The following is a 23,307-nucleotide window of genomic DNA, read 5'->3' on the forward strand; positions in this document are numbered from 1 at the left end:
ACGGGGGCCAGGCCAGTTTGTAACAAAAAATGTGACGATGGCAGAGGTTTCTAAACGTAAACATTTATTGTTTTCCAGAAAGCCACATATAACCAAAAATGAGTCCTTTCTAGGATCTTGACAGGCAAAAAAAATCGGAAAATAAATGATAACGTCATTAATCAATAATGCAGCCTTTTCTTTGAATTTAACAAAAACATAATCGTTTGTCCACAGGTTAAACACCCTGCGTTCTGAATCTATTTTTCTCTTACTTTGTGGTGTTTCAACGATGAAATAACAGCAGAGGCGTTTGATCCTTTACTTTGAAACACCAACAAAATACAACTATATCATCTATATATACCTGGCTTAACAACCTCCCCCAACCGTTAGTCCACGCCCCTTCGTGTCCCCCACAACTTAATCTTTTCGCCATTATTCTGTGGTATTTGACAGGGATGTGTCCAGGATTTTTTTTTTTTTTTTTTTTTTTTGTGGGAGGGGTTTCAGATTAGGTTCAGACTGCAGAAGAGTGGAATAGAAGGTTACTGCATGTACAAGTCATGATTACATGATCAGAATGAAAAAAAAAAAATCATAATGTATTTCTGGTATTGTTCAGGGGCCGGGCAAAACGTGGAGGTGGGCTGTATCCGGCCCCCGGGCCGTAGTTTGGGGACCTCTGACTTACCAGATTCTCTGCCAGGTATGTATTTATGAGACCATATGGTGAAATTATTTTTATGGTCAGGAAAGATCAAATACCCCTTTTATTATTTTCAACAGGTGATGAGAGTCGGTAGACGAGATAACACACTGGTAACCTCTGTAAGGTCACACTTACAGAAGATTTGGCTGCGCAAACGCGGTGATGAAACTTAACCCCGCTCTGTATTTGAAATTCAGACAAGAGTGGAAGTTCTTTCCTCCGAACCCCGTCTGTGCAGGCGGATGACCGAAGCTCAGCGTACTTGACGTCACTTCAGACGGACGTCATCTGGACCAGACTAGCGACGCAGAATATGACCCGATAAATAAAACGAAAACATTAGATCACCTTAGGTCACCTTTGAACGTCAACATAATATTTGATAGCATAAATTCATGGGTACTATTAACATGAAGATGGCTGTCCTAAAAATTAAGATGCATTTTTTTCAGTTGTATTTTATATTTTCGGAGTTTATTGAAACAATATGTAATATCAATAAATACATGTTATTGTTCTTAACATGACAAATTTGTTCTATGTAGTCATTTAAAATCTCCAAGATGAAAGAAGTAATGCAGACCAAAACCCACAAACATGCACATTATGAACTAACAAAGGAAATTAAAATGTTAAAAAAAATCACAAGCGAAGAAGTCAGCTGAGCACAGTCCCGTGACAAAAGAAATTTCCAAGAAACATGTGATGCAATGTTTGAGATACCCTATTATGTGTAAACAAAAATGTAGCCAATTTTTTAACTGGTCATAAAATGCAAATACGTCAAAGTGTATGTGTTTTTCTATCAACAATTATGGCCTCCTTGATAATGTTGTAATTCCATTTTTTTTTTCAATATGTGTAAATCATCAGAATAAATTGTTTTGTCTTTTTACTTTTTCATATTCAGGATTGCAATTTAAAAGCACTGACAATCTTGAAATATATATATTTTTTTCCCTTTTTTGTTCTGTAAATATTCTCAACCTATACACTGTATTGTTAAAATTTTGCGCGCAGGAACGCATCACGTGATGACAAAAGTACACCCAACTCTGTATTTTTCCACTAACATCCCCACGCACTATCGATGGCGGATCCCAAGGTCCAGTCCAAGATTCAGCCTGGCACACCTGTTTTTATTTATTCTCACTTTAACAAATGAAAATAAACAAGTGTTTCGTTTAGTTGCATAATAATTCTGCACACTAATAGTTTCCTAATTATGGTGTACATAGATATTCTCTTAAGATAGCTAAAACTTCAATTTTACTAAAATGTTCAGACTTGAGGGTTAACATTTTGGAATGACAAAGAGCACTGTAGTTGTACAATAATCATAAAAAAAACAGCTTGTCTAACTGTACATGCACTGTATCTCTTACAACCCTTGCGGTTTCGAAGTACTTTGCACTTGATTGCATTTCTTCACTCACACACCTATGGTGGCACAGACGCACATTAGTCATACTGTTCGAAACCCAGAACATCTTTTACAAACTCAAGAATATTAGGAAGTCTAAACAGTTGTCAGTCATAACCAAAGTGAAGATCTGCAATAGCAAAACGATGGTACTGAAGGAGTCTGTATTGTTAGTGTATCTACATTTCACAACACCTGCCTGAGGTTCTGTGAAATCATTTGACCAAACAAAATCCCAAACGTGCTGCACAAAAAGACCAAATGTAATTGCATCATCCCAGAGATCATGAGAAGAAGACTCAGCTGTCTGGGCCATTTACTTTGAATGAACCATCATCGCAAACCATAAATAGTCATTAGGAACCACAAGGAAAGCTCATAGCTGGACATTCGAGAACCACATGGCTTAGGACCGTTACTTCATAGATGAAGGCAGGATATTCATGGCTACAAGTTCAGGTGATGGCAACTACCCCAGTAGATACTCCTATTGATACGTTTTGTTTTTGACAAAGCTCTCGACATAAATGTGTATGCGTATAATTCTATGAAAACATGACAAAAGATTACAAATCTTTGACTAATGCCTTCACTTTGCTCATCATTTATTGTCCAGTTCTAATTATCCCTGAGAAGCACAATCATCCAGCAGTGGTACACATTGATCCAACAGATTTGAGAAGTACTGCATTCTGGCATTAGGAGGAAGCGGAGATGATGTTTATTCTGCAGGTCTTAAGCACGGATAATAGAGTTACAGGGTATTTCATTAACCCTCAGGATCAATAACAATATAGCATCACTGGTCTCACAACTGTCTTTTACAAGTTTGCTTTCATTCTGGCTAATATTGTTCTATCACATAATACCCCTGATACTTTTCTCCACCCATTCCAAAGCACTTGAACCCGTTTCTTCACATTTTTCCCCTTTCCATGCCCCTGTACTGTTGACCCTAAATACTTAAAATCCTCCATCTTCTTTATCTCGACTTCCTGTAGCCTAACCATTCCACTTGGGTTCCTTTCATTCACACACACATATTCTGTCTTGCTGCGACAATCCCTCATTCCTCTCCTTTCCAAAGCATACCTCTTCTCTAGATTTTCCTCCACCTGTTCCCTGCTCTCACGACAGATAACAATATCATTTGCAAACATCATGGTCCATGGAGATTCCTGTCAAACCTAATCAGTCTGCCTGTCCATCACCACTGCAAACAAGAAGTGGCTCAGAGCTGATCCCTGATGGAATCCCACCTCCACCTTGAACTTCTCTCACCGCTGTCTCACAACGAGCATACATATCCTGCACCAGTTTAACATACTTCTCTGCCACTCCAGACTTCTATAGTTCAACTCTCAACAGTGCTGGATGCTTTTTCAAGGTCTACAATGGCACGATGCAGCTCCCTCTGACCCTCTCTGTATTTCTCTACCAGCGTTCTTAAATACTGCATCTGTATTATCCTTTCCATGCATGAAAATATACCACCGATCACAAATGCTGACTTTTGCTCGGCCTAGTTTCTACTATTCTGTCCCATAACATCTCCATTCCCCAGGCATTTTCTCACTCTCGAGGACACTGTTGAATGATCTAACCAGAAACTATGCTGGTGCCCTACCGAGACACTTCCAGATATATCAAGACCAACTGCCTTTCCACTTTTCATCCTCTCCAGTGCACTCCTCACTTCACCTTTACTAATCTCTGCTTCTACATAGTCCACACCTCTTCTACTCTTCCTGCTCTTTCATTTTCCTCATTCATCATCTTTTCAAAGTACTCTTACGTCTTCCAATCACTCTTCCAGCATCTGTCAATACGTTTCCTTCTCTATCCCTAGTGACCTGAACCTGCTGTCCATCCTTTCCATCTCTATTTCTCTGTTTTGCCAACCTGTATAAATCCCTCTCTCCCTCCTTATTGTCCAACCTAGCATACAAGTCATCGCACACCCTTTGTTTTGCCTTTTCTTTCTCTACTTTTACCTCAGGCTGCATATCCCTGTTCTCCTGTACTATCTGCTCTCTTCAATCCCCCCAGTGTCCCACTTCTTTGCTAACCGCTTTCTCTGTATATACTCCTGCACTTCCCCAAGCCACCACCAAGTCTCCTTATCTACCTTCCTTGCAAAGACACAAAAGTACTCTCCAATCCGTGTCCCTGATCACATTAGCTGTAGTTGTCCAGTCATCTGGATGCTATCTGGCCACACTCTCACCTACCACTTTGCAGTCTTTGATCTCCTTCAGATTACATTATCTATACAAGATGCAGTCTACCTTCATCACACACAGCAATGCAACTGGTCAGGATGCTCTCAATGGTGCCCCGGTAGAATGAGCTCATAGTAGGAGAGCTCTCGCTCATTTGAGTTTGCAGAGGAAGTAGGGTACTGGTGTGTTTTCTTTGCCAGTGATGTGGTGTTGGTGGTCTAGGAAAGGTTCTCTCTGTGAACCCCAAGGACTTTGGTGCTGCTCACTTTCTCCACAGCAGCACCAATGAAGAGCCTCTTCTTCCTCTGTGAAGTTTTATGACAGTGTGGCCATAATGAAGATCAACCAAATTAAGGTGCCAACTGATGTAAATTTCACAGAATATGAGTGTATGTACATTTATGTACAAGTGGGTTTGGGTTTGTGTGGATTAACATTGTGCCCTCCACTAAGGACAAATCAAGTGGCTGTCTCACAGGTGCACCACCAAGTACAGGCAGTTTCTTCAACACGAGACTACACTGTACTTTCCCATTGTGTCACGTTTTGCTTTCTCACAGTGAGTCAGCTTCTTCCATCATCCTCTTACCAGACTTTGCATAATCTCAGTCACTGCACATCATTCTGTCACTGCAGCTTCCTCTTTCACATGCCTATGTATCTTAGATGGTCACAGATCTGGACATTTGGATCTTGAGCCATACTTTCTACAACATTCATTCTGTGTCCTGCACCCTGTGATGTCACAGTTACCAATTGGAAGGCTGCACTCCTCTTCTGACAACTTCCCCTGTGTGTGATCACAGGTAATCTGCCTCTCCATTTTGACATCACACCATTTTTTAGGTTAATCTGGGCAACACTGGTTTGACAGACTAACTTCAACATGGAACCTTATAAAAGCTCTTCAGCTGTAACTTATTTTCTTTGGGGACAATCTATTCTTGATACCCACTGATCTAACAGCAACAATGTCTTCTGCATGGGGTTACAGAGTGGACAATGGACCCGAAAAATGGGTAGACAATTTCCCTATTGCCGATGGACCCCGTCAGTCTCCCATTGACATAGTCCCCAGTGAAGCATCTTTTGATGAGGCACTGAAACCGCTCAAGCTGAAGTATGACCCGTCTACCAGCCTCGAGATTCTCAACAATGGACATTCCTTCCAAGTGACCTTTGTTGATGACAGCGACAAGTCAACCCTGACTGATGGACCGGTCTCGGAAGTCCACAGGCTGAAGCAGTTTCATTTCCATTGGGGATCCTCTGACGACAAGGGATGTGAACACACCATAGACGGAACAAAGTATCCCGCTGAACTCCATCTGGTCCACTGGAATACCAAATATCCCAGTTTTGAAGAGGCTGCAAAGGAGTCTGATGGGCTTGCTGTTGTTGGGGTTTTTTTGAAGATAGGTAATGACAACACCAGTCTCCAGAAGGTTATCGACGCTTTTGGTTCTATCCAGAACAAAGGCAAGAAAACCTCATTCGCCGACTTCGACCCTGCTACCTTGCTCCCTGGGTGTCTTGACTACTGGACATACGACGGTTCTCTAACCACACCCCCGCTGCTGGAGAGCGTGACCTGGATAGTCTGCAAAGAGCCCATAAGTGTCAGCTCTGAACAGATGGATGAATTCCGCAAGCTGCTCTTCACTGCTGAGGATGAGACCGAGTGCTGCATGGTGGACAACTACCGCCCACCTCAGCCACTCAAGGGCCGCACTGTCCGCGCTTCCTTCCAAGAATAGACCTTTTGTCAGTGAGGAGCCGGTGCACAAAGTGTCAGACTCAGTAGGATGTGTTGAATTACTGCATCATGCTGTGTTATGAGTAGATTTAGAAATGGAACTGGGAAATAAATCTAGATGGGGATGAATGAGTGAATATTTGATCAACAGGGGGAAGGAGGGGGAAGACTAGGCTATATGAGCTGAGTGAAGACAGCAGTATTTGATATTTAATTTGATATTGAAACATGTTTGACTTTGAATTAGAAATAAAATAAGTGCATTATGGAAAAAAAAATGGGTATGTCCTCATTGGACTTAAATAGATTCCATAAAAGTGAGGGTTAAGTTCAGCAAATGGAACCTTGCATAAGAAAAACTGCCTGGGAATATGTATAGATTTCTCCATAGCTGTACATAACAGGTTAGTGCGGATGCAGTCACATTCTTTGGTCAAATAAAACGAATCAAGTTGCTCAGCCGGACGGAAATTTCATGGAAGCTGACACCTAAATGACAACTTGGGTTAGTTGTTTTTTCCAGAGTAATTAATGGATCCTGTTTATAAAAAAAAGTGTATGAAAAGTCAACTTAATCTGGTTCAAATTACTTTTAAGACAAAAAATACAGGAAAGTGAAAAAGCATACAATAATTTTTACACAGATCAAAATTTTTAGAGGCTTCATAGACTTGTGTTTGCATGGATTGAGGTGACTTGTCTCAACATTCCACAGCACACAACCATTATCCCAAATCTTTAAAAAATATCAAGTCTTGTTGATTCCTAGTGCTGACTTTGCAAGAAAGGAAAACATCAATTCAAGTGAGGAAAGCCACCATAAGGCTGTAAAAGCAGTGACGTACGGTGAGGTTCATGGCTGGTGAGGCACTGACGTCATCACAGTCAGATTTACGAACATATGAACCCTACAGAGTATTTCATTCACCATTTTATTGGCAGCAGTTGACGTGTTTTGTTTAAATTATATCAGCATTCTATACAAACTGTAGCATCGAAAAAAGTACATGTAAAAAAATGTTATTATCTCTTACTGTCCGTTTTTGTGGCTCCCGCCAGGGGACCACACTTTGTAGGCCCTGTTTGTTCTGTTCATCATTCAGGGAAAAACGTTACAACGGCTAGGAACTAATCAAGCAAGAATGGTTTATTCAAAGTCAGGAAAATTCACCTACGAGATATCCCGGGCCAGAATGAATGTCACCCCACAAGGATCGTTCAGCTCCTCCAGACACCCACTGAGACGCGTCCAGTCGAATGTGTAGATTAAGAAGTTCTGGCCCCGAGCCAAAGGGTCAGGCTCATTTTATACCTCTGACCAAAAGGTTGAAAAGGTCCTCACAAGGACTTCCTCCGACTTTTTGGTTTCACACACTCTTGGAATATGGGCACCTGGGGTGCGGAGCCGCATAAAACCGCGCTTCGATCAAAGCCGCAGGGGGGTGTCAGTGGAAGACTTCGGAGTAGTGCTGTCTTTGACCTCACCTGATGGGGTCTCGCAGTTACATTTTAACAGTCTTTGCAATGGATAATGAAATGTTTGCGTGAGGTAGGAGATTCCACAATTTGAGGTAGGGGATTTTGCAAGTCCCTCTCTTGACGTAAGTATCCTCATGTCAACAGTAAATACAATGAATGCATGTAAACATATGACATTACAATCATGACACAATATTCGAACATTACCTTTACTTATAAATGAACTCCATGCGCCGCTCCTTCTGAAGCATCGATAACTTGCTTGAAGAAGTCTTCCATTTCTTTCTTCAGTTTTGAAAGTCTCTCTGTCACAATGGAAATCACTGCAAGTGAAGACAGTCGTCCTTGATCAATCCTGTTCCAACTGTATGTTTTGAGTCTTTTCGGTGCCAAGAATGACCGCTCTACCGATGCTGTCGTAGCTGGAATGGTGACCACCGGCCGCAGCAACTTTGTCGCCTCAGGAACAGTTTTTAAATGAGATCTTTCTGGGCCAAAAAGTTGAGAAGCTGCCCAGGAGATTTACATTCATCCCACACCATTTGTGAGCTATACAGCCCGATGAGATTGACAAAAAAATAATTGGATGGCTGCATTTGATTTGCAAACTGTTTACTGTAGCTTGCTAATGCTAATTCTATTATTCTACAGCCGAGTAGTAAGAGGGATCCCTTGGATCAGCAGTGCCCCCTACCATGAGGCACCGTTACTGCGTGCCTCACTTAATGTCTCTTTGCAGTTGTTTTATGATTACAAGAAACACATTACAGTTGTTGACCAAAAACATTGGACACATCAGCTAAACTATGGATATTTAGTTCATATATTAAAAGTGTTTTTTTTTGATAGAGACATCCACAGAGACAGCAATACGGTCTCAGTGCATAGCATGCCATCATTGCGCAATCCATTGTGGGATCAGCTGGTTCCCACGTTACCGCATGTCTCTTCGTCATGTTCAAACGGTAAATGTGGAAACAACAAAAAATGGTGAAGCTACGTGGAAAATAACTTTATAGCACAAATCTCTGGATAAATATAACCATTTAATTTATTTTTTGATTTTGCATTTTTTTCTTTCCATGATGACAGGTGAGGCCCGGCCTCCCCTGCCTCTACTGACTGAACGTCACTGCTGTAAAGGAATATCAAAGTCTAAAAATGGTCTCATCAACAAGCTGGTACCTTCTTGAAAGGAAAGGATGTGCCTTTAACCCAGGCATTGCCGCAATGCCAAAATGCCAAAGAGAAGACAGTTTCTCTGGGTGAAGAAAAACATTCACATCACCTAGCCCAGTCTAATAACAAGAGGGAGGAGTAGGCTCCTTTACTTGAGGATGTAAATAGAGAGGGTTTCGAAGAAACTTCAAATATCGGCGAATCAAGATGAGAAAACACTGGGAAGGCCTCTCAGGATAATAGAGAGAAATCTCACATTTCCACATTAAAGAGTGGGTTTACCTTTGTGTTCATTGTTTACTTTCTTGAATATACAACTGCTGTGTTTCCAGTCATCCACAAAGTTTACTGGCTTATTGTTTATGTGTTTATGGACCTCAGTCAGTAAATGCCAAGCTGTAGGTTAGTGTGTAATGTTTACAGACATGTAAGGCTGTTGGGATTTTATAAGGTCGTTTATGTTTTGGAGTAGTGCGGTTACAATTATCCAGGAGCAAACACACACAAGGGTGCAGCATGGTTTTTCAATCCATCCTCTTTTCTAGTGAAACAAAACCGCAATCTCTAGGTTTACCAAATGGCCATCTGAGTAAAAACATCTTCAAGTGTTTTACTATCCTTCAAAGGTTAAGAGAAAATTGAGAAATTGGGAGAGCACTTACAGTTCAACGGAATAATACAAGCTAAACAACAATAACAACAAAAATCTAATAAAGGAGATGCTACCAAAGAGGCTCATGATATGCTCAGGAGGTAAACTATATACCGTAAATAGAATACCATAGCCCCCAAATGAGAACCCTGTGGGACACCACACAGTAGAGGGGCTATGTTTGGGATTTAGTTACCCTAAAGAAAAAAAATGGATGTCTGCAGTTTGGATGTCATAACTTTACATAACAGGTCGTGGTATCAGAGGCCAGACTGAGATGATTTGGAAATGTATAGGTTTTTGCTTACTGTTTCCATTGCATTAATTCATTGAATTTATCTACTTATTGGTGTCTGGTTTGGGCTTTTGATTTGTCCCTTCTCATTTATTTAAGATGAATTACTTTTATTTATTTATTTAGTGAAGGACAATTTTTCCATGCACATCTGTTTATCTTCACTTGACACACAAGGAAAGACACAACAAAACAAAACGAGAGTGACAGAAAATAACAACTGTTTACAAAGGTTGTCTTTTTGTTTTTGTTTTTTGTTTTTTCATAAAATTGCTTTCTATGAATTATGCCAAACTGATACAGCTAATAACTAAAAGATAAGGAACAAGTTATAAATGATAAATCAAAGGTAAATAAGTCCACGCATTTAAGACCTGAAAACAATAAAATCAATAAAACATAGATAAGATGTGAATTAGGATCGAGATAAAGAGTTGTTTTTCCTAGTCCTGTGGAAAGAGGCAACAGCTTGACAGTAGCATTTGAAATCAGGGACACAGTGACCTGGCTCGGCCCTAAAATCAGAACTGTAGTCGTCCAAGAAGAAGAAGAAGAAAAAATAAAAAACATAATCACTTTATCAGTGCTGGCTGTAAAAAAATAATGAAATGATATTGCCAGTAAAATTCAGCTGGGAATACACTTGCACATCATTCAATAGTGCCAGTCATCTTAAAGTCTGAGCTGATCTGAGAGGCAGCAAACTGAATTACATTCAAAGTGAGATGAAGGGAGATACAAAATTGGCCAAAACAGAAGGGGCCACATGGTGACGGATGACGCAAAACCTCTGGGGACAGGAGCACTGACGTCCAGACCCGAGAGGCTGTTTGAAGGCAGTGACAGAACCGGTGCTCCATCAGCACAGGATTGATGTTTTCCTCGAGACACTGAGCAACAAGGAGTGCAAATGATTAAGGGGGTACAGATTATCATCTGCGGGAGGGAAAGTGGCATTGAAAGCCTTTGGCAAAAGAAAATCAGGCTTAGCAGCATGGAAACGGCGCAACAGATCTTTCTTCTAAAGGTGTCGAACAAGAGGGAAGTTCCACATCATGGAGCCTAGAAATCATAAGATTTGACATTTGCATCTGTCATGAAAAAAAAGCCTAATATCACATAAAAACAGTAGAAAGGCAGTTCAGAAAACAAAGCAGGATACATTAAGACAACTCATTAAACATGAGTGTTTAACATGAGTTTAAACAGTGAACTCATGAAAACATGATCTTCTAAGAATCCTACCAAGAAAGCCCTCAAACCAACCTTGAAGCTACAGACTGAGGCTTCTGGAAACTTTATGATGTTCTTTTCTTCAGTGAAACTGGATTTCAAATGGACATCTGTGGAGGTTTTCATTCATCCAGGTCATGGTGAATTCTTGGCAAAATCTTCTTGTCGTGGTAGCTGAACTTGAATTTCTGCGCTCGAAGATGTTTCACCCCTCATTTGAGAGGCTGTTCTTCAGTTGTGAATTTCAAATTAAGTTATAACAAAATCAAGCTTTTGCACCCACAGGTTTTGATTGAATTTTGGCAAAATGTCTGCGGCATGTCAAGAAATGAGTTTTAAATTTGCATTAAATAGAGTAAAGCAAATGTGAGCTTTATTTCTTGACATCAAGAAAGACCAGAAAATCAATTTCTTTTAAATAAGCCTTTATTTTTAGATATTTTCTATTTTACAGTCACTGATAAGTTTAGTGTAGTTGTTTATTGCTGTTTACTCAGCAGCTCAGTCACATTAGACCCAACAGAATCAGAACTCTGAATTTCTGAGCATGTTCACATGTTTTCAAAGTCATTCTGCACCGTTTACATTCAACCCTGCTCTTTTGGAGTCCCCGCCATCCCCGATGGCTACGACCCTCAGCTGTCATCCTCTGGTCGCATCAAGGAGAACCTTCGCGAGGGGTCAGGAATGAACCACCTCTCCCACCGATCCAGGTGGACTGCGGGGTAATTCCATGGTTTATATGGGCCGTTCCAGTGCAGTAGATGTGCCTCCTTCAGGAAGCTCTCTGCGTAGCGGGCATCTGGACTCCAGCCTACAGACATCCACAATGCATTCACAAACACAAACACACGTGTACCAATAAAGCAAACTCAAAATCTTTTTGATTTCAATAACTTTTAGTACTACCAGTAGAATGTCTCAAATATGTTAAGAGTTCTCATTGTGGCTACTGGTTATTCATCATTTAAATTCAGACATTTAAGTAGTTTTTAAATGTCATCATACAAAACTTGCTTTCTGTAACATGGGATTAGAGCCCTTGGTAGCCCTTGCTGCAGAACTTGAATATCGGCTGGAGGAAAAAAATGAAGTCCGAGATTTGTGGTCTTCTTTTGACATTTTGGGGTCACGGATTTGTCATACAAGAATAAAATATATTAAAGTAACTTGAAAAATGTCTTGGGAAAAAAAAAAAAATCGAGGTTCGACAAAAGACAAGAAAAAAAACAACAGCATCAAATGACACAAGATCAAACATAACCGCAGCCAATCCCAGCTGGTCACCCGTCAATCACAGGCCCAAACACAGTGTCTTACAATTTCTCAGTCTTCAATTAACTTAATGACTGAAATCTTTCCAGCATGAATATCTAAATTTCTGGTAAAACAAAGAAAGTCGATTACCAAGGTGTCTGACGTGCCACTGCGGGTCCAGGGTGGTGAATTTGTCATGAAACACAATCAGCATGGGTGGAGTGGCCACGCCTCCCGCCACCGCGCTGCTGTATATGTTGGATCTGTCAGAAAACACAAAGACGAAGCATTTCTCATCCCAAAATATAGACAGTGCAAAAATTTAAGGGCCCATATAAATAATCAAGAAAAAGAACAAATTAAGAAATCAAGAGGTTCTTCCTTCATTCTCATTAAGTTTCATAAAAAAAAAATCCCCAGGTACTTCTTGTCTTTTGGGGACACAAATGATCTTGAGAGAGAAATAAGTCGGTGTCAAATCACACCTTCTCCCTAAACAGTCAAAGCAAGACAGTAGCCTGTTGCACCAGCTCACCTGCTGCTGTAACACACAAAATTCCCCTTGGGAAAATAAAGCATTCATTCATGCATTCATTCAATTGTTTTATCAAGTAATATTCTTGAGAGTATGATGACCAATCTGTCTGATGAAGGCATCTGGAGTTATGTTACAAAGACTGAGAGTGCTTCTGTTATCCGAGAGGTCTGAGAAAATGGTGTGGTATTCAACAGCCACTCATATTTAAATATTTCGTATGAGATTCAGCGATTGTATTTAGGCAGGGGTTTATGCAAATTGCATGAATCTGTGTGGATTGCTGAATACCATAGCATTAATAAAAGAAAGATTAGGTCTGGGGAATTACAGTCCTATGACACTTAAATGAAATGTTTTACTTTCTCCACAAAACATGGTTACAGTAGAAAAGGCCAAATGACTCAACCATCTCTATTGAGTGAGTGATTATAGGGTCATTGTGCGAACTTGAAATTCTTTTCCATCCAATTCTCCAGCTGTTTGGTGATCTTCTGCTTCTTCCACTCTCTGACATCGGCCACAAACACACCGGGGTTGAAGGAACAGTCCCGTGGATTGATGCCCAGGTCTTTCACCTCCTTCTTCCGATAGTCCAGGAAGCCCATGTAGGTTGTCTAAGGGACAAACTCACAGGAGACGGCTCTGTCTAAATTACTTAGAAATACATACAATGGGGCAAAAAAGTATTTAGTAAGACACCAATTGTGCAAGTTCTCCAACTTAAAAAGATGAGGCCTGTAATTTCTTCTTTGTGAGGCTCCTCTGTCCTCCACATGTTATCTGTATTAATGGCACCTGTTTGAACTGGTTATCAGTATAAAAGACACCTGTCCACAATGTTAGTCACACTCCAAACTCCACTATGACCAAGACCAAAGAGCTGTCAAAGGACACCAGAAACAAAATTGTAGATCTGCACCAGGCTGGGAAGACTGAATCTGCAATAGATAAGCAACTTGGTGTGAAATCAACTGTTGGAGCAATTATTAGAAAGTGGAAGACATACAAGACCACTGATAATCTCCATTGATCTGGGGGTCCACACAAGATCTCACCCCGTGGGGTAAAATGATCATAAGAACGGTGGGCAAAAATCCCAGAACCACGCGGAAGGACCCAGTGTTTGACCTGCAGAGAGCTGAGACCAGAGTAACAAAGGCTACCATCAGTAACACACTATGCCGCCGGGGACTCAAATCCTGCGGTGCCAGACGTGTCCCCCTGCTTAAGCCAGTACATGTAAAGGCTCGTCTGAAGTTTGCTAGAGAGCATTTGGTGGAGAGAAGAGGATTGGGAGAAGAGGATTAGGCTAATGTCCTATGGTCAGATGAAACCCAAATAGAACTTTTTGGAAAACACTCAACTTGTCGTTTTGGAGGAGAAAGAATGATGAGTTGTATCCAATTAATACCATACCGACTATGAAGCATGGCGGCGGAAAAATGCTTTGGGGCTGTTTTTCTGCAAAGGGACCAGGACGGCTGATTCGTGTAAAGGAAAGAATGAACAGGGTATCGTGAGATTCTGAGTGAAAACCTCCTTCCATTAGCAAGGGCATTGAAGATGAAATGTGGCTGGGTCTTTCAGCATGACAATGATCCCAAACACACCACCGGGCAATGAAGGAGTGGCTTCGTAAGAAGCATTTCAAGGTCCTGGAGTGGCCTAGCCAGCCTCCAGATCTCAACCTCATAGAAAATCTTTGGAGAGAGCTGAAAGTCTGTGTTGTGACAGCCCCAAAACATCATTGCTCTATAGATCTGCATGGAGAAATGGGCCAAAATACCAGCAACAATGTGTGAAAACCTTGTGAAGACTTTCAGAAAATGTTGGACCTCTGTCATTGCCAAGAAGAGGTATATAAGAAAGTATTGAGATTAACTTTTGTTCTTGACCAAATACTTACTTTCCACCATCATTTGCAAATAAATTCTTTAAAAATCAGACAATGTGATTTTCTGGATTTTTTTTCTCATTCTGTCTCATAGTTGAAGTGTATCTGATGAAAATTACAGGCCTCTATCATCTTTTTAAGCGGGAGAACTTGCACCACCGTATTACAAGTTTTTCATGTTTTTTTTTTTTCCCATACTTGGTAAGTTGTAATATATCAAAACAGAAATATCCACCTGCATGCCTATGCTGCGCACCATTTCATGTGTGGAGGGAAGGTCACAGTCTGATGCAAACGCAGCAGCATGTCCCGCCTTCAGTTTGGTATTAAACAGATCCTTGATGTCGCCTGGAACATATTCATAACAAGTGGGTGACATCTTTAGTAGTAATAAAGCCAACACGAAAACAGCAAATTTTATAATGTGAAGACCCTCTAAATACCCTGCACGATGACATCATCATCCAGGTATATGACCTTCTTATGGTTGATATCGAGCAGGGGAAGGTAAAACCGCACAAAGTTGAGCTGCAAAACAAAGGGTTAAAGTTATCTCGCAATCCTGCAATTTAAGCTGGGTGCATGACGTCTGCAAGACAAACTGCAACTCACCGGATGCAAGAGATCAGGTCGGGATGAGTCCGGCTTCACCTTTCCTCGTAGAACCATGGGGTTAAACTCCAGGATCTTATACTTGATGCTCTTCAGCTTTGTCTTCTCTATGTAATTCCTGCAAGATGGAGGTTTCGAAAGAAGATTAATAAAAGTGCATGTTATGAAAAAGGGATCTGTAAAGCACAGAATTCTAAAAACAAATGTTTACAGATGATTCTTTTTCAATCATTGCTGATGTCAAATACTACATTTTCCTTCACTACAGGTGGTGAAAAGAGAAAGCCTCCATGGTAGGAGCCCAAAAGTACTGGACAATCTTAATAGACGTGTTGTCTATTGTAATTCTTTCCACTTTGTAGCTATGTTGTTTTCACAAGAAATACAAAACAATTAGAGTAAGTAGGAATTGTTAAAGAGCGGCAAAATGCAGTTGTGAATTTCCTTCCGCATAATGAGAATTAGCAATAAGAAATGAGCAAGAAATTGCCTAAAACTGAGAGAGAATATATTTTCAAAGTTCATTTATGAAAATATGAGAAATATAAATTATAAAAATTGTTTTTACAAAAACAAGGCATTATCAGGCATCAAATTTCTGATAAAATTAGGAAACTGGTTCATCAACAACCAACCTTGCCAGTTTGACAGCATCCCGCAGCGTGACAATGTAGAAGAACACACTAGCTTCTGTGTTGCTGCGGACACTGTTGATGGTCGCCATGGCAGCACCCATGCGTTCCTCTGATGCACAGATGATGATGGGGATGACGGGGTCGGTTAATGCAGGGGCCGGAGCTCCAAGGTTCTTCCAGTGATCTGAAGCCGAGTATAAACAGAGACTGTCTGAAAAAGTTGATTGTGTATTCAAGTTTGTGCTTGAAAGGATTTGTAACATCAAAGGTTAGCAATGAGGAAACAGGAGTACTGTTTGGTCTATAACTGTCAACAAAAGACAATAAAGGTTACAAAATGTCCAAGTGCAGTGCCAAGAATTTTTTTTTTGCTTGGGAGTGCCCCAACTATAGGGTGGATCACACTCCTCAGCCTCCCTGGTAAGATCTTTTCAGCTGTGTGTAGAGGGTCCGCCGGGTTGTTGAACCTCGGATCCGGGAGGAGCAGTGTTGTTTTCGTCCTGGTCGTGGAATAGTGGACCAGCTCTATACCCTCGGCAGGGTCCTTGAGGAGGCATTGGAGTTTGCCCAACCAGTCTACATGTGCTTTGTGGATCTGGGGAAAGCATTCAACTGTGTCCCACGGGCAATCCTGTGGGGGCTGCTCCGGGAGTATGGAGTATCAAACCCTTTTATATGGGCTGTTCAGTCCCTGTATGATTAGTGGAGATTGGTTGGCATTGCCGGTTGTAAGTCGGACCCGTTTCCAGTGAGAGTTGGACTCTGCCTGGGCTGCCCTTTGTCACAGATTATTTTCATAACTTTCATGGACAGAATTTCTAGATGCAGCCAGGGCGTTGAGGGGATCCGGTTTGGTGGCTGCAGGATCTAGTCTCTGCTTTTTGCAGATGATGTGGTTCTGTTGGCTTCATCAGGCCATGATCTCCAGCTCACACTGGAACGGTTTGGAGCCGAGTGAAGCAGCCGAGATGAGGATCAGCACCTCCAAATCCGAGACCATGGTGCTCAACCGGAAAAGGGTGGATGCCCACTCCGGGTTGGAGAAGAGGTCCTGTCCCAAGTAGAGGAGTTCAAGAATCTCAGGATCTTGTTCACAAGTGAAGGGAGGATGCAGCAGGAAATCGACAGGGGCATCGGTGTGGTGCCTCCAGCAATGCTGACTCTGTACCGGTCTATCATGGTGAAGAGGGAGCTGAGCCAGAAGGTGAAGCTCTCAATTTACCTGTCAATCTATGTTCCCAATCTCACTTATGGTCATGAGCTGTGGGTAGGGACCAAAAGAACAGGATTGCAGATACAAGCGGCCAAAATGAGTTTCCTCCGCAAGGTGGCCGGACTCTCCCTTAGATATAGGGTGAGAAGTTCAGTCAACTGGCAGGAGCTCGGTGTAGAGCCGCTGCTCCTCCGCATAGAGAGGAGTCAGATGAGATGGCTCGGGCATCTGGTCAGGATACCTCCTCTACGCCTCCCAGGGGAGGTATTCCGGGCATGTCCATCTGGGAGGAGACCACGGGGAGGACCCAGCACATGCTGGAGAGACTATGTCTCCAAACTGGCCTGGGAATGCCTCTGGGTCCCCCCAGAGGAGCTGGACCATGTGGTGGGGGAGAGAAAGGCCTGGGCCTCACTGCTCCGCCTACTGCTCCCATGACCCGACTCCGGATAAGCAGGGGAAGATAGATGGATGTGTCACTGATCTGATGTTAAATACACAAGCATAATCAAAAAAACATTGCTTATTTATAACATGAAATTAATTATTATTAAAGGTTTTTTGTAGAAAATATGAAAAAAATGTTCAGGGTCTGACGTTTCAGCCAAAGCCATGTGAAAAGTCCTAATGCGTGACCCCACGCACCTGAGACCTTTGGCCTTGTGGATGCTCTGAGCAGTGAACTGTGCAGGAGGAGACACACCATCAACACCAGCAGCACCAGCAGTACCCGGTTAACTGGAAGAACCGGAAGAGATAAGATTTTTTATTTCTATCAGATTTCTTACTTCCTTTTATTTCAATCTCTTCAGTACAGTAGTTTGGTTGATGTGCCAATTAATCAGTTATCATATAAAAGGCGGGATTCATATCATATACCATATTTAACCATACCATTTTTTTTTTGGGGGGGGGTGCAAACTGCGTCCTGCCACTAAAGTTAGCTTAAGCACATGGCGCCACGATTATTTTTTTTTTTTTGTGGGATAGGAAATGCTGGCCCTTCAATTTTTTGAGAACATTATGGCCATGTAACATGACATGATTCTGGTAACTCACAGCACAGGATTCCTCTAAAAAAAAAAAAAAAACAATAAAAAGCTAACTTTTTCTTTTTGTTTGCCGAAAGGCTGGCTCCTGTACAACTTAGCTGTGCCGGCGGTGAGACAATAGCTTGACAAGACGGAGCAAGCTTCTTGGATTTTAGCGACTCAAATTCAGTTGAACATGAATCAGAGGGAAAACGGCACTTAATAACAACCTTTCTGAGGGACTGCACTTTACAGAGGTTACTGACCATTTCCTCATGCTGACCTGGACAGAAAGCTAAGGCGAACTACAAAGTTAAGACAGTTAGTGTAACCGCTGTGTTTTTCCCACCATTACTTTGAGGTTATAATACTTAAAACCCTCAACTTGGTGATGCTTGTATGTGTTAATCTGTAGGCCATCAGGTGGTCAATATTCTGTCCTGTAGCTCCGGCTATATTGTGAAACCACCTCCACTTCATTATTGGCTTTATTTCTCTGTCTTCTTATTTCCACATTTCGTTAACTCTATTCTGTGGCTCCTGCTTGCTGTGTAATAAAGAACATTTAACATAGTTATCTGTCTACGTTTCGGAGTAAATTCCCAAGAAGGCTGCTTGTTTATGGTTGGGTTGTAAGGTAATATTTAGTATTTCCTCTGGGTGTTGCAGCCACAGCTGACCGGTTACACTTATTTTGCTTTTTTGTTAGGTTCTCCATCTTTTTTATCTCCATTGTTTGTTTGTTTTTTTGATCAGAAATCAACATGTGAACGCATAATTTTACCTGAATTATAACTTAATAACACTGACTTATTTCTGCACATAAGCTTCCTTCCTTTCTTCATTCACTCTATTGAGTAACTCAACCTGTGCAGTACTCCTAGTGCCCTTTAGCTGGATTACATTTGGATGTGAACTAACATGTTTTTCTTGGACTTCTGACGTTGTCTATCTACATTCTCATCACCCTGTCCTAGTACAACATCTTGCATTCCTTTACATTGACTTATTGTTGCATCACCCCATGCATTTCCACCTTTAGTCTGACTGGTTTTGGGTCAAGTGAGTCTTCACATGTCGTTGGAGCCTGCTGTCAGCTACCACAGAAAATCTTAAATGAGCTGAGGGAGACCAGTAAATTCCACCTCTGTGATTTGGTATGATTATGCTAAACTACCACTTATGTTCCAAGGCAAAATTCCTTGAGGCCAATGGGATTTCCTTTCATTTATTTTCATTTTACATTTTTCATAAAGCTGAAATTACACCGGATTCCAAGTTCAAAAACGGCATTATTTGCATGAAAAAGTCTGACAGCTCAGCGCGCTGCAACAGAATTTATCATTAATAGAATCCGTTGAGCAGGTAAGAAAACGTTTCCACTTTCGAAAACTAGCTTTCCAACTCCATTTGCTCAGCGGATGGGCCAAAGGAGTTGACTCACTAAATATATTTCAGTCCTCTTACTTGGTATTTTGACTTATTCTCCACATACTAAATAAAATCAGTCATGAACATCAATAAATAAATGGGTGAATATATATAGTCAATAAATACTGTACAGACTTGTGCAAATGGTTCCATTTTGTAAATAACACAGCCTGGAGTAGATATTTAGTGTATTATGATCATGATGCAGGGCTAGTAAACGGTACTTGTGGTAGAGCCGGTGGAGAGCTGCTCATGATGCAGCAGCTAGAGATGGATAAATGATCTAAAAAAATCCTGGAAATATTGACACATGATCCAAAATGTTGTTGCGTGTTGTTTAATTGATGATTCTCTGGGAAACATCAGCGTGATCAAACACAGCATTTTCTAAGTGGGTTTCAGTGTTTCTGGCTCCAACAGCCGTATGTCAGATGGAATAAATCCCATCTGCAAACACTTAAACGTCACTTTTATCATCTTGGCGGCTTGTCCAGGTGCCGTAATTCATTCCAGCTGGTAACCTTCCAACAGGCTGCATTGCCTGGCAAGCCTCCAACCAGATTAACAACAGGATTACTGTGAAGTATTTGGATATTCCTGTCCCATGCTGTGGAGCATTCGGTCATTTATGACAGTTTGGGACTGCTGTGTGTGTGTGTGTGTGTGTGTGTGTGTGTGTGTGTGTGTGTGTGTGTGTGTGTGTGTGTGTGTGTGTGTGTGTGTGTGTGTGTGTGTGTTTGTGTTGTTGTTGTTGTTATGTGATTATTAAACCAGATGTTCCTCACACAAGAAGGAGAAACAAACATGTGATTCCCTAATCATAGCTCCCAAACACACACATAAATCTTTTTTCATGTCTACTTTTAGGAAAAAAAATAAAATTGTATTCTTTGTCCAGTTAGAGGGGTGTATTACAACAAATCACAAATTTCAGTCAAATAAATAATTACGGCTTACTTTTTCTCAAAAGTGCCATATTTCCTGTTTCCCTTCAGCGGCATCTCCAGAAATCCTGAAAAAGACAAAGTGTCCTATAGGAAAAAAAAATTAAACAAAATAAACTTAAGGAAAATGAAGAGTGACAACCAGGAACGGTATGTGAAAGAAGATCCTTCAGACATGAGGGCCAGAAACTGAGGGGAGCCTCTCCAAATCTGTCGAAACTTTTCAGTAAAAGCTTACAAACTTGATTTGAGATGTCTTGGAAATGCAACCCAGCGATATATTAGTCGACTGATTTATAAGAAGACTACCTTTCTAATTCTGATTAGTCTACTGTGCTTCATTCCCAGCTGCAACCCAATGTTGTTTCAACATCAATATTTAGTAGAATCTAGGGCTTGACATTGAATGTAGGTTGTGACACAGGATATCTCATGAGGCATTTAGATACAATTCTGACGACGGCTAATGTCAATAATATGTTGCTTAATGTTTATTTTTCATCAATGAACTAAATACCAATGTCTTTCATATGTTTCTTTCCACATGCTGAGATCTCAGAGGTCTTTCCTGATTTTTGCTGGGGATCATTTGAGGAGAAGAATATACTTTGAACTTTGAAACCATGATAATAATTCATATTTCTAAATTATATTTTCAGTTATCAGAAGATATTACACATATGAGCTTCACAGGGGCACAGTAGTTGGCAGTTCCACCTCACAGTGAGAAGGTCCCTAGTTTGACAGGGGGACTTTCTGTGTGTTTTGCATGTTTTCCCCATGGGTGTCCGCTGAGTTCGCTGGCTCTAGGGACATTGAATATCCCTAGACCCAACTTCTGCAGCTGCCAAGGTCCCCTGCTCCAACCCCTTGGGTCTCACTATGGATGGTGAGACCAGGGAAAAGGGGACCATGTCATCTTTTTGGGCTGTGCCTGGCCGAGCCCCATGGGTGCGGGCCCGGCCACCAGGCGCTTGCATCTCTTCGTGTCTTTGTGTAAATATTTTTCACAGGAAATAATTTTACAGGTTTAATCACACTGTGTCATGACTCTGTCTGGAGCCCGGGGTGCCACCTGGGGCCAGAACCACGGTTTGGTTGTGCCTCTATCCACAGGTGGTGTGAGTGAGCTCAAAGAATGTGCAGACAATTCATTCACTTGAATTATGTCACATATGCCCTCCGTTCCTCATGACTCAGCAATTCCTCAATAAAACCCTGCAGGCTTGATGTGACCCGCCATATGAAATAAGGCAGGACATGCGGTTTGCGTCCTGTGTGTGTTTTGTTTGTCACTGATTAATGCAGTCAGAACATCTGGAACTGGTTAGTCAGATTTCTCCCTCCTGAGAGCAGAACAGCCCCAAATTTGAGCTCTGTGTGCATGTAGGACTGCATGTCCTACTCATTTTTTACTTTTTTTCAACGTTATTAACCCTTATACAGCCCCAAGCTATCGTTGGTCGGCTTACCAGACAAACCACGACGCCTCCACACTCCTTATATGATTTTCCAAGACATAAGGAGGAATCTGGCTTCATGATACAGGATTTAGCAGCTTTTCAAAGTTTGAGTCACATTATCAAACCTCAAGAAAGCCACTCGACACAGTGCAACAAGAGGTTGCTAAACATTATTTCAAGGCATCTTTCACGCTTATATTCACATTTTAATGAAGACATGCTTAAAATACAAAAGCAAGCAACCCCTTAATGTATTATCTCACATGTCTCAATCCACTGGGGTTTAAAGCAGTTTAAACGGGGGTTGGGTGGGTCATTCCGCTTATGGGGTCAAAGAACAAAAAAAAGAAAGGTGTAAGCAGGATACCAGCTTTCATTATAAACTCGTTCATTAACAGTGGCGTCAAATTGATCTAGAATTCAAAAGGGGGCGTGATGGTCCCTCTTTTCAGTGTGGCAGGACAAAAAGTTCTCAATGCAAAAGCACAAAGGAACTTCACCCGCATCACTTTCCAAGATTTACAAAATGCGTGCAAAGAGAAGAGATGTGGGGGTGAAGATCTGCCCTAAATACAAATTAATATTTAAAGGGGTTTAAATATAATAAATCTACTCACCAGAGAGGAGGGGCTCAGTAGTGTGGATGGTCCTTGTAGTGGAGAGTGTGAAGACCGAGACTCGCCCACCTCGACCCACTTCTCCCCCCTGATGTGACTCATCCTGCATGCTTAGTGTCATTCCCTTAAAAATCATTGTGATCGTTTCATATATGAATGGCAACGAGGAGGATCGAGAAACTCATTCTTTGAAAGAGGGAGAAAACGTAGAATAATTGCACTTTTTCGATCCGTAAGAAGGTGTCATATTAAAAAAAAATATTGGGGATCCTGAGAGCCCTCTCTTCGTAATAACGACTTTATCGGCCACTTCTTAAATGTTCTCACGCTGTCTGGCATATATAAAATATAGGTCATTCAGCTGATAAATGAATATTTAAATTAATAAATACGCGAGTCTCAAACTGGTCTTTTACAAAAGAGAAAGGTCACATGAACTACATTTCCCATAGAGCCAGTTAGCTTCAATGGACGTCCAACGCTTACCCCCTTATAAAGGTTTCTCAAGTTAGCTTGTTGGTCAGTTGGTAGTATTTTTTTTTTCGTGCGAATTGAATTTCATTATTTACGGTTCAAGCTTAATACATTAATAACATCACAAACAGAAAAAAATCGAGAACTTTGATAAACGAATCGTTTAAACGTTTTACAGTTCATGTTTTTATGCTACTTAGCATTATCAATGCTGCGCCCGCCTCAAAACAAAGTAAACACAAAATACGTATTTGTTTTACGCCCAGAG

General features: G+C 41.2%; 1 protein-coding gene and 1 pseudogene across 3 annotated transcripts; one reads left to right on the forward strand and one right to left on the reverse strand.

Moving 5' to 3' along the window:
* Positions 1-5,307: 5,307 nt before the first annotated feature.
* LOC147234071 (carbonic anhydrase 1 pseudogene) lies at positions 5,308-6,209 on the forward strand (annotated as a pseudogene).
* A 5,129-nt stretch (positions 6,210-11,338) lies between these two features.
* Positions 11,339-23,225, reverse strand: glt8d2 (glycosyltransferase 8 domain containing 2). 3 transcript variants are annotated; one of them, XM_086146799.1, is made up of 10 exons: positions 22,566-23,225; positions 20,499-20,553; positions 17,725-17,817; positions 15,867-16,050; positions 15,232-15,349; positions 15,063-15,147; positions 14,855-14,967; positions 13,173-13,339; positions 12,338-12,450; positions 11,339-11,744 (listed from the first exon to the last, which is right to left on the reverse strand). In XM_086146799.1, exons 2-10 carry the CDS (start codon positions 20,515-20,517, stop codon positions 11,566-11,568), a joined length of 1,071 nt encoding a protein of 356 aa, XP_086002925.1. In that variant the 5' UTR covers positions 20,518-20,553; positions 22,566-23,225; the 3' UTR covers positions 11,339-11,565. The 3 variants fall into 3 exon arrangements, with proteins under 3 accessions (XP_086002925.1, XP_086002927.1, XP_086002924.1); XM_086146801.1 differs by having other exon boundaries at positions 14,876-14,967; positions 20,499-20,572; XM_086146798.1 differs by having other exon boundaries at positions 20,499-20,572.
* Between the last annotated feature and the right edge of the window lie 82 nt (positions 23,226-23,307).

Source organism: Fistularia commersonii, chromosome 5, assembly GCF_037954325.1.
Source record: "Fistularia commersonii isolate RoL2024-O1a breed Wild chromosome 5, RoL_Fcom_v1.0, whole genome shotgun sequence".
In the NCBI taxonomy this organism is placed as follows: Eukaryota; Metazoa; Chordata; class Actinopteri; order Syngnathiformes; family Fistulariidae; genus Fistularia; species Fistularia commersonii.

Coding starts and splice junctions, on each gene's coding strand:
- glt8d2 (XM_086146799.1), bottom strand. Junction 15,350..15,866: donor GATGCTGTCAAACTGGCAAG/GTTGGTTGTTGA, acceptor TCCATCTTGCAG/GAATTACATAGAGAAGACAA. Junction 13,340..14,854: donor TGCGCAGCATAGGCATGCAG/GTGGATATTTCT, acceptor TTTGTCCCTTAG/ACAACCTACATGGGCTTCCT.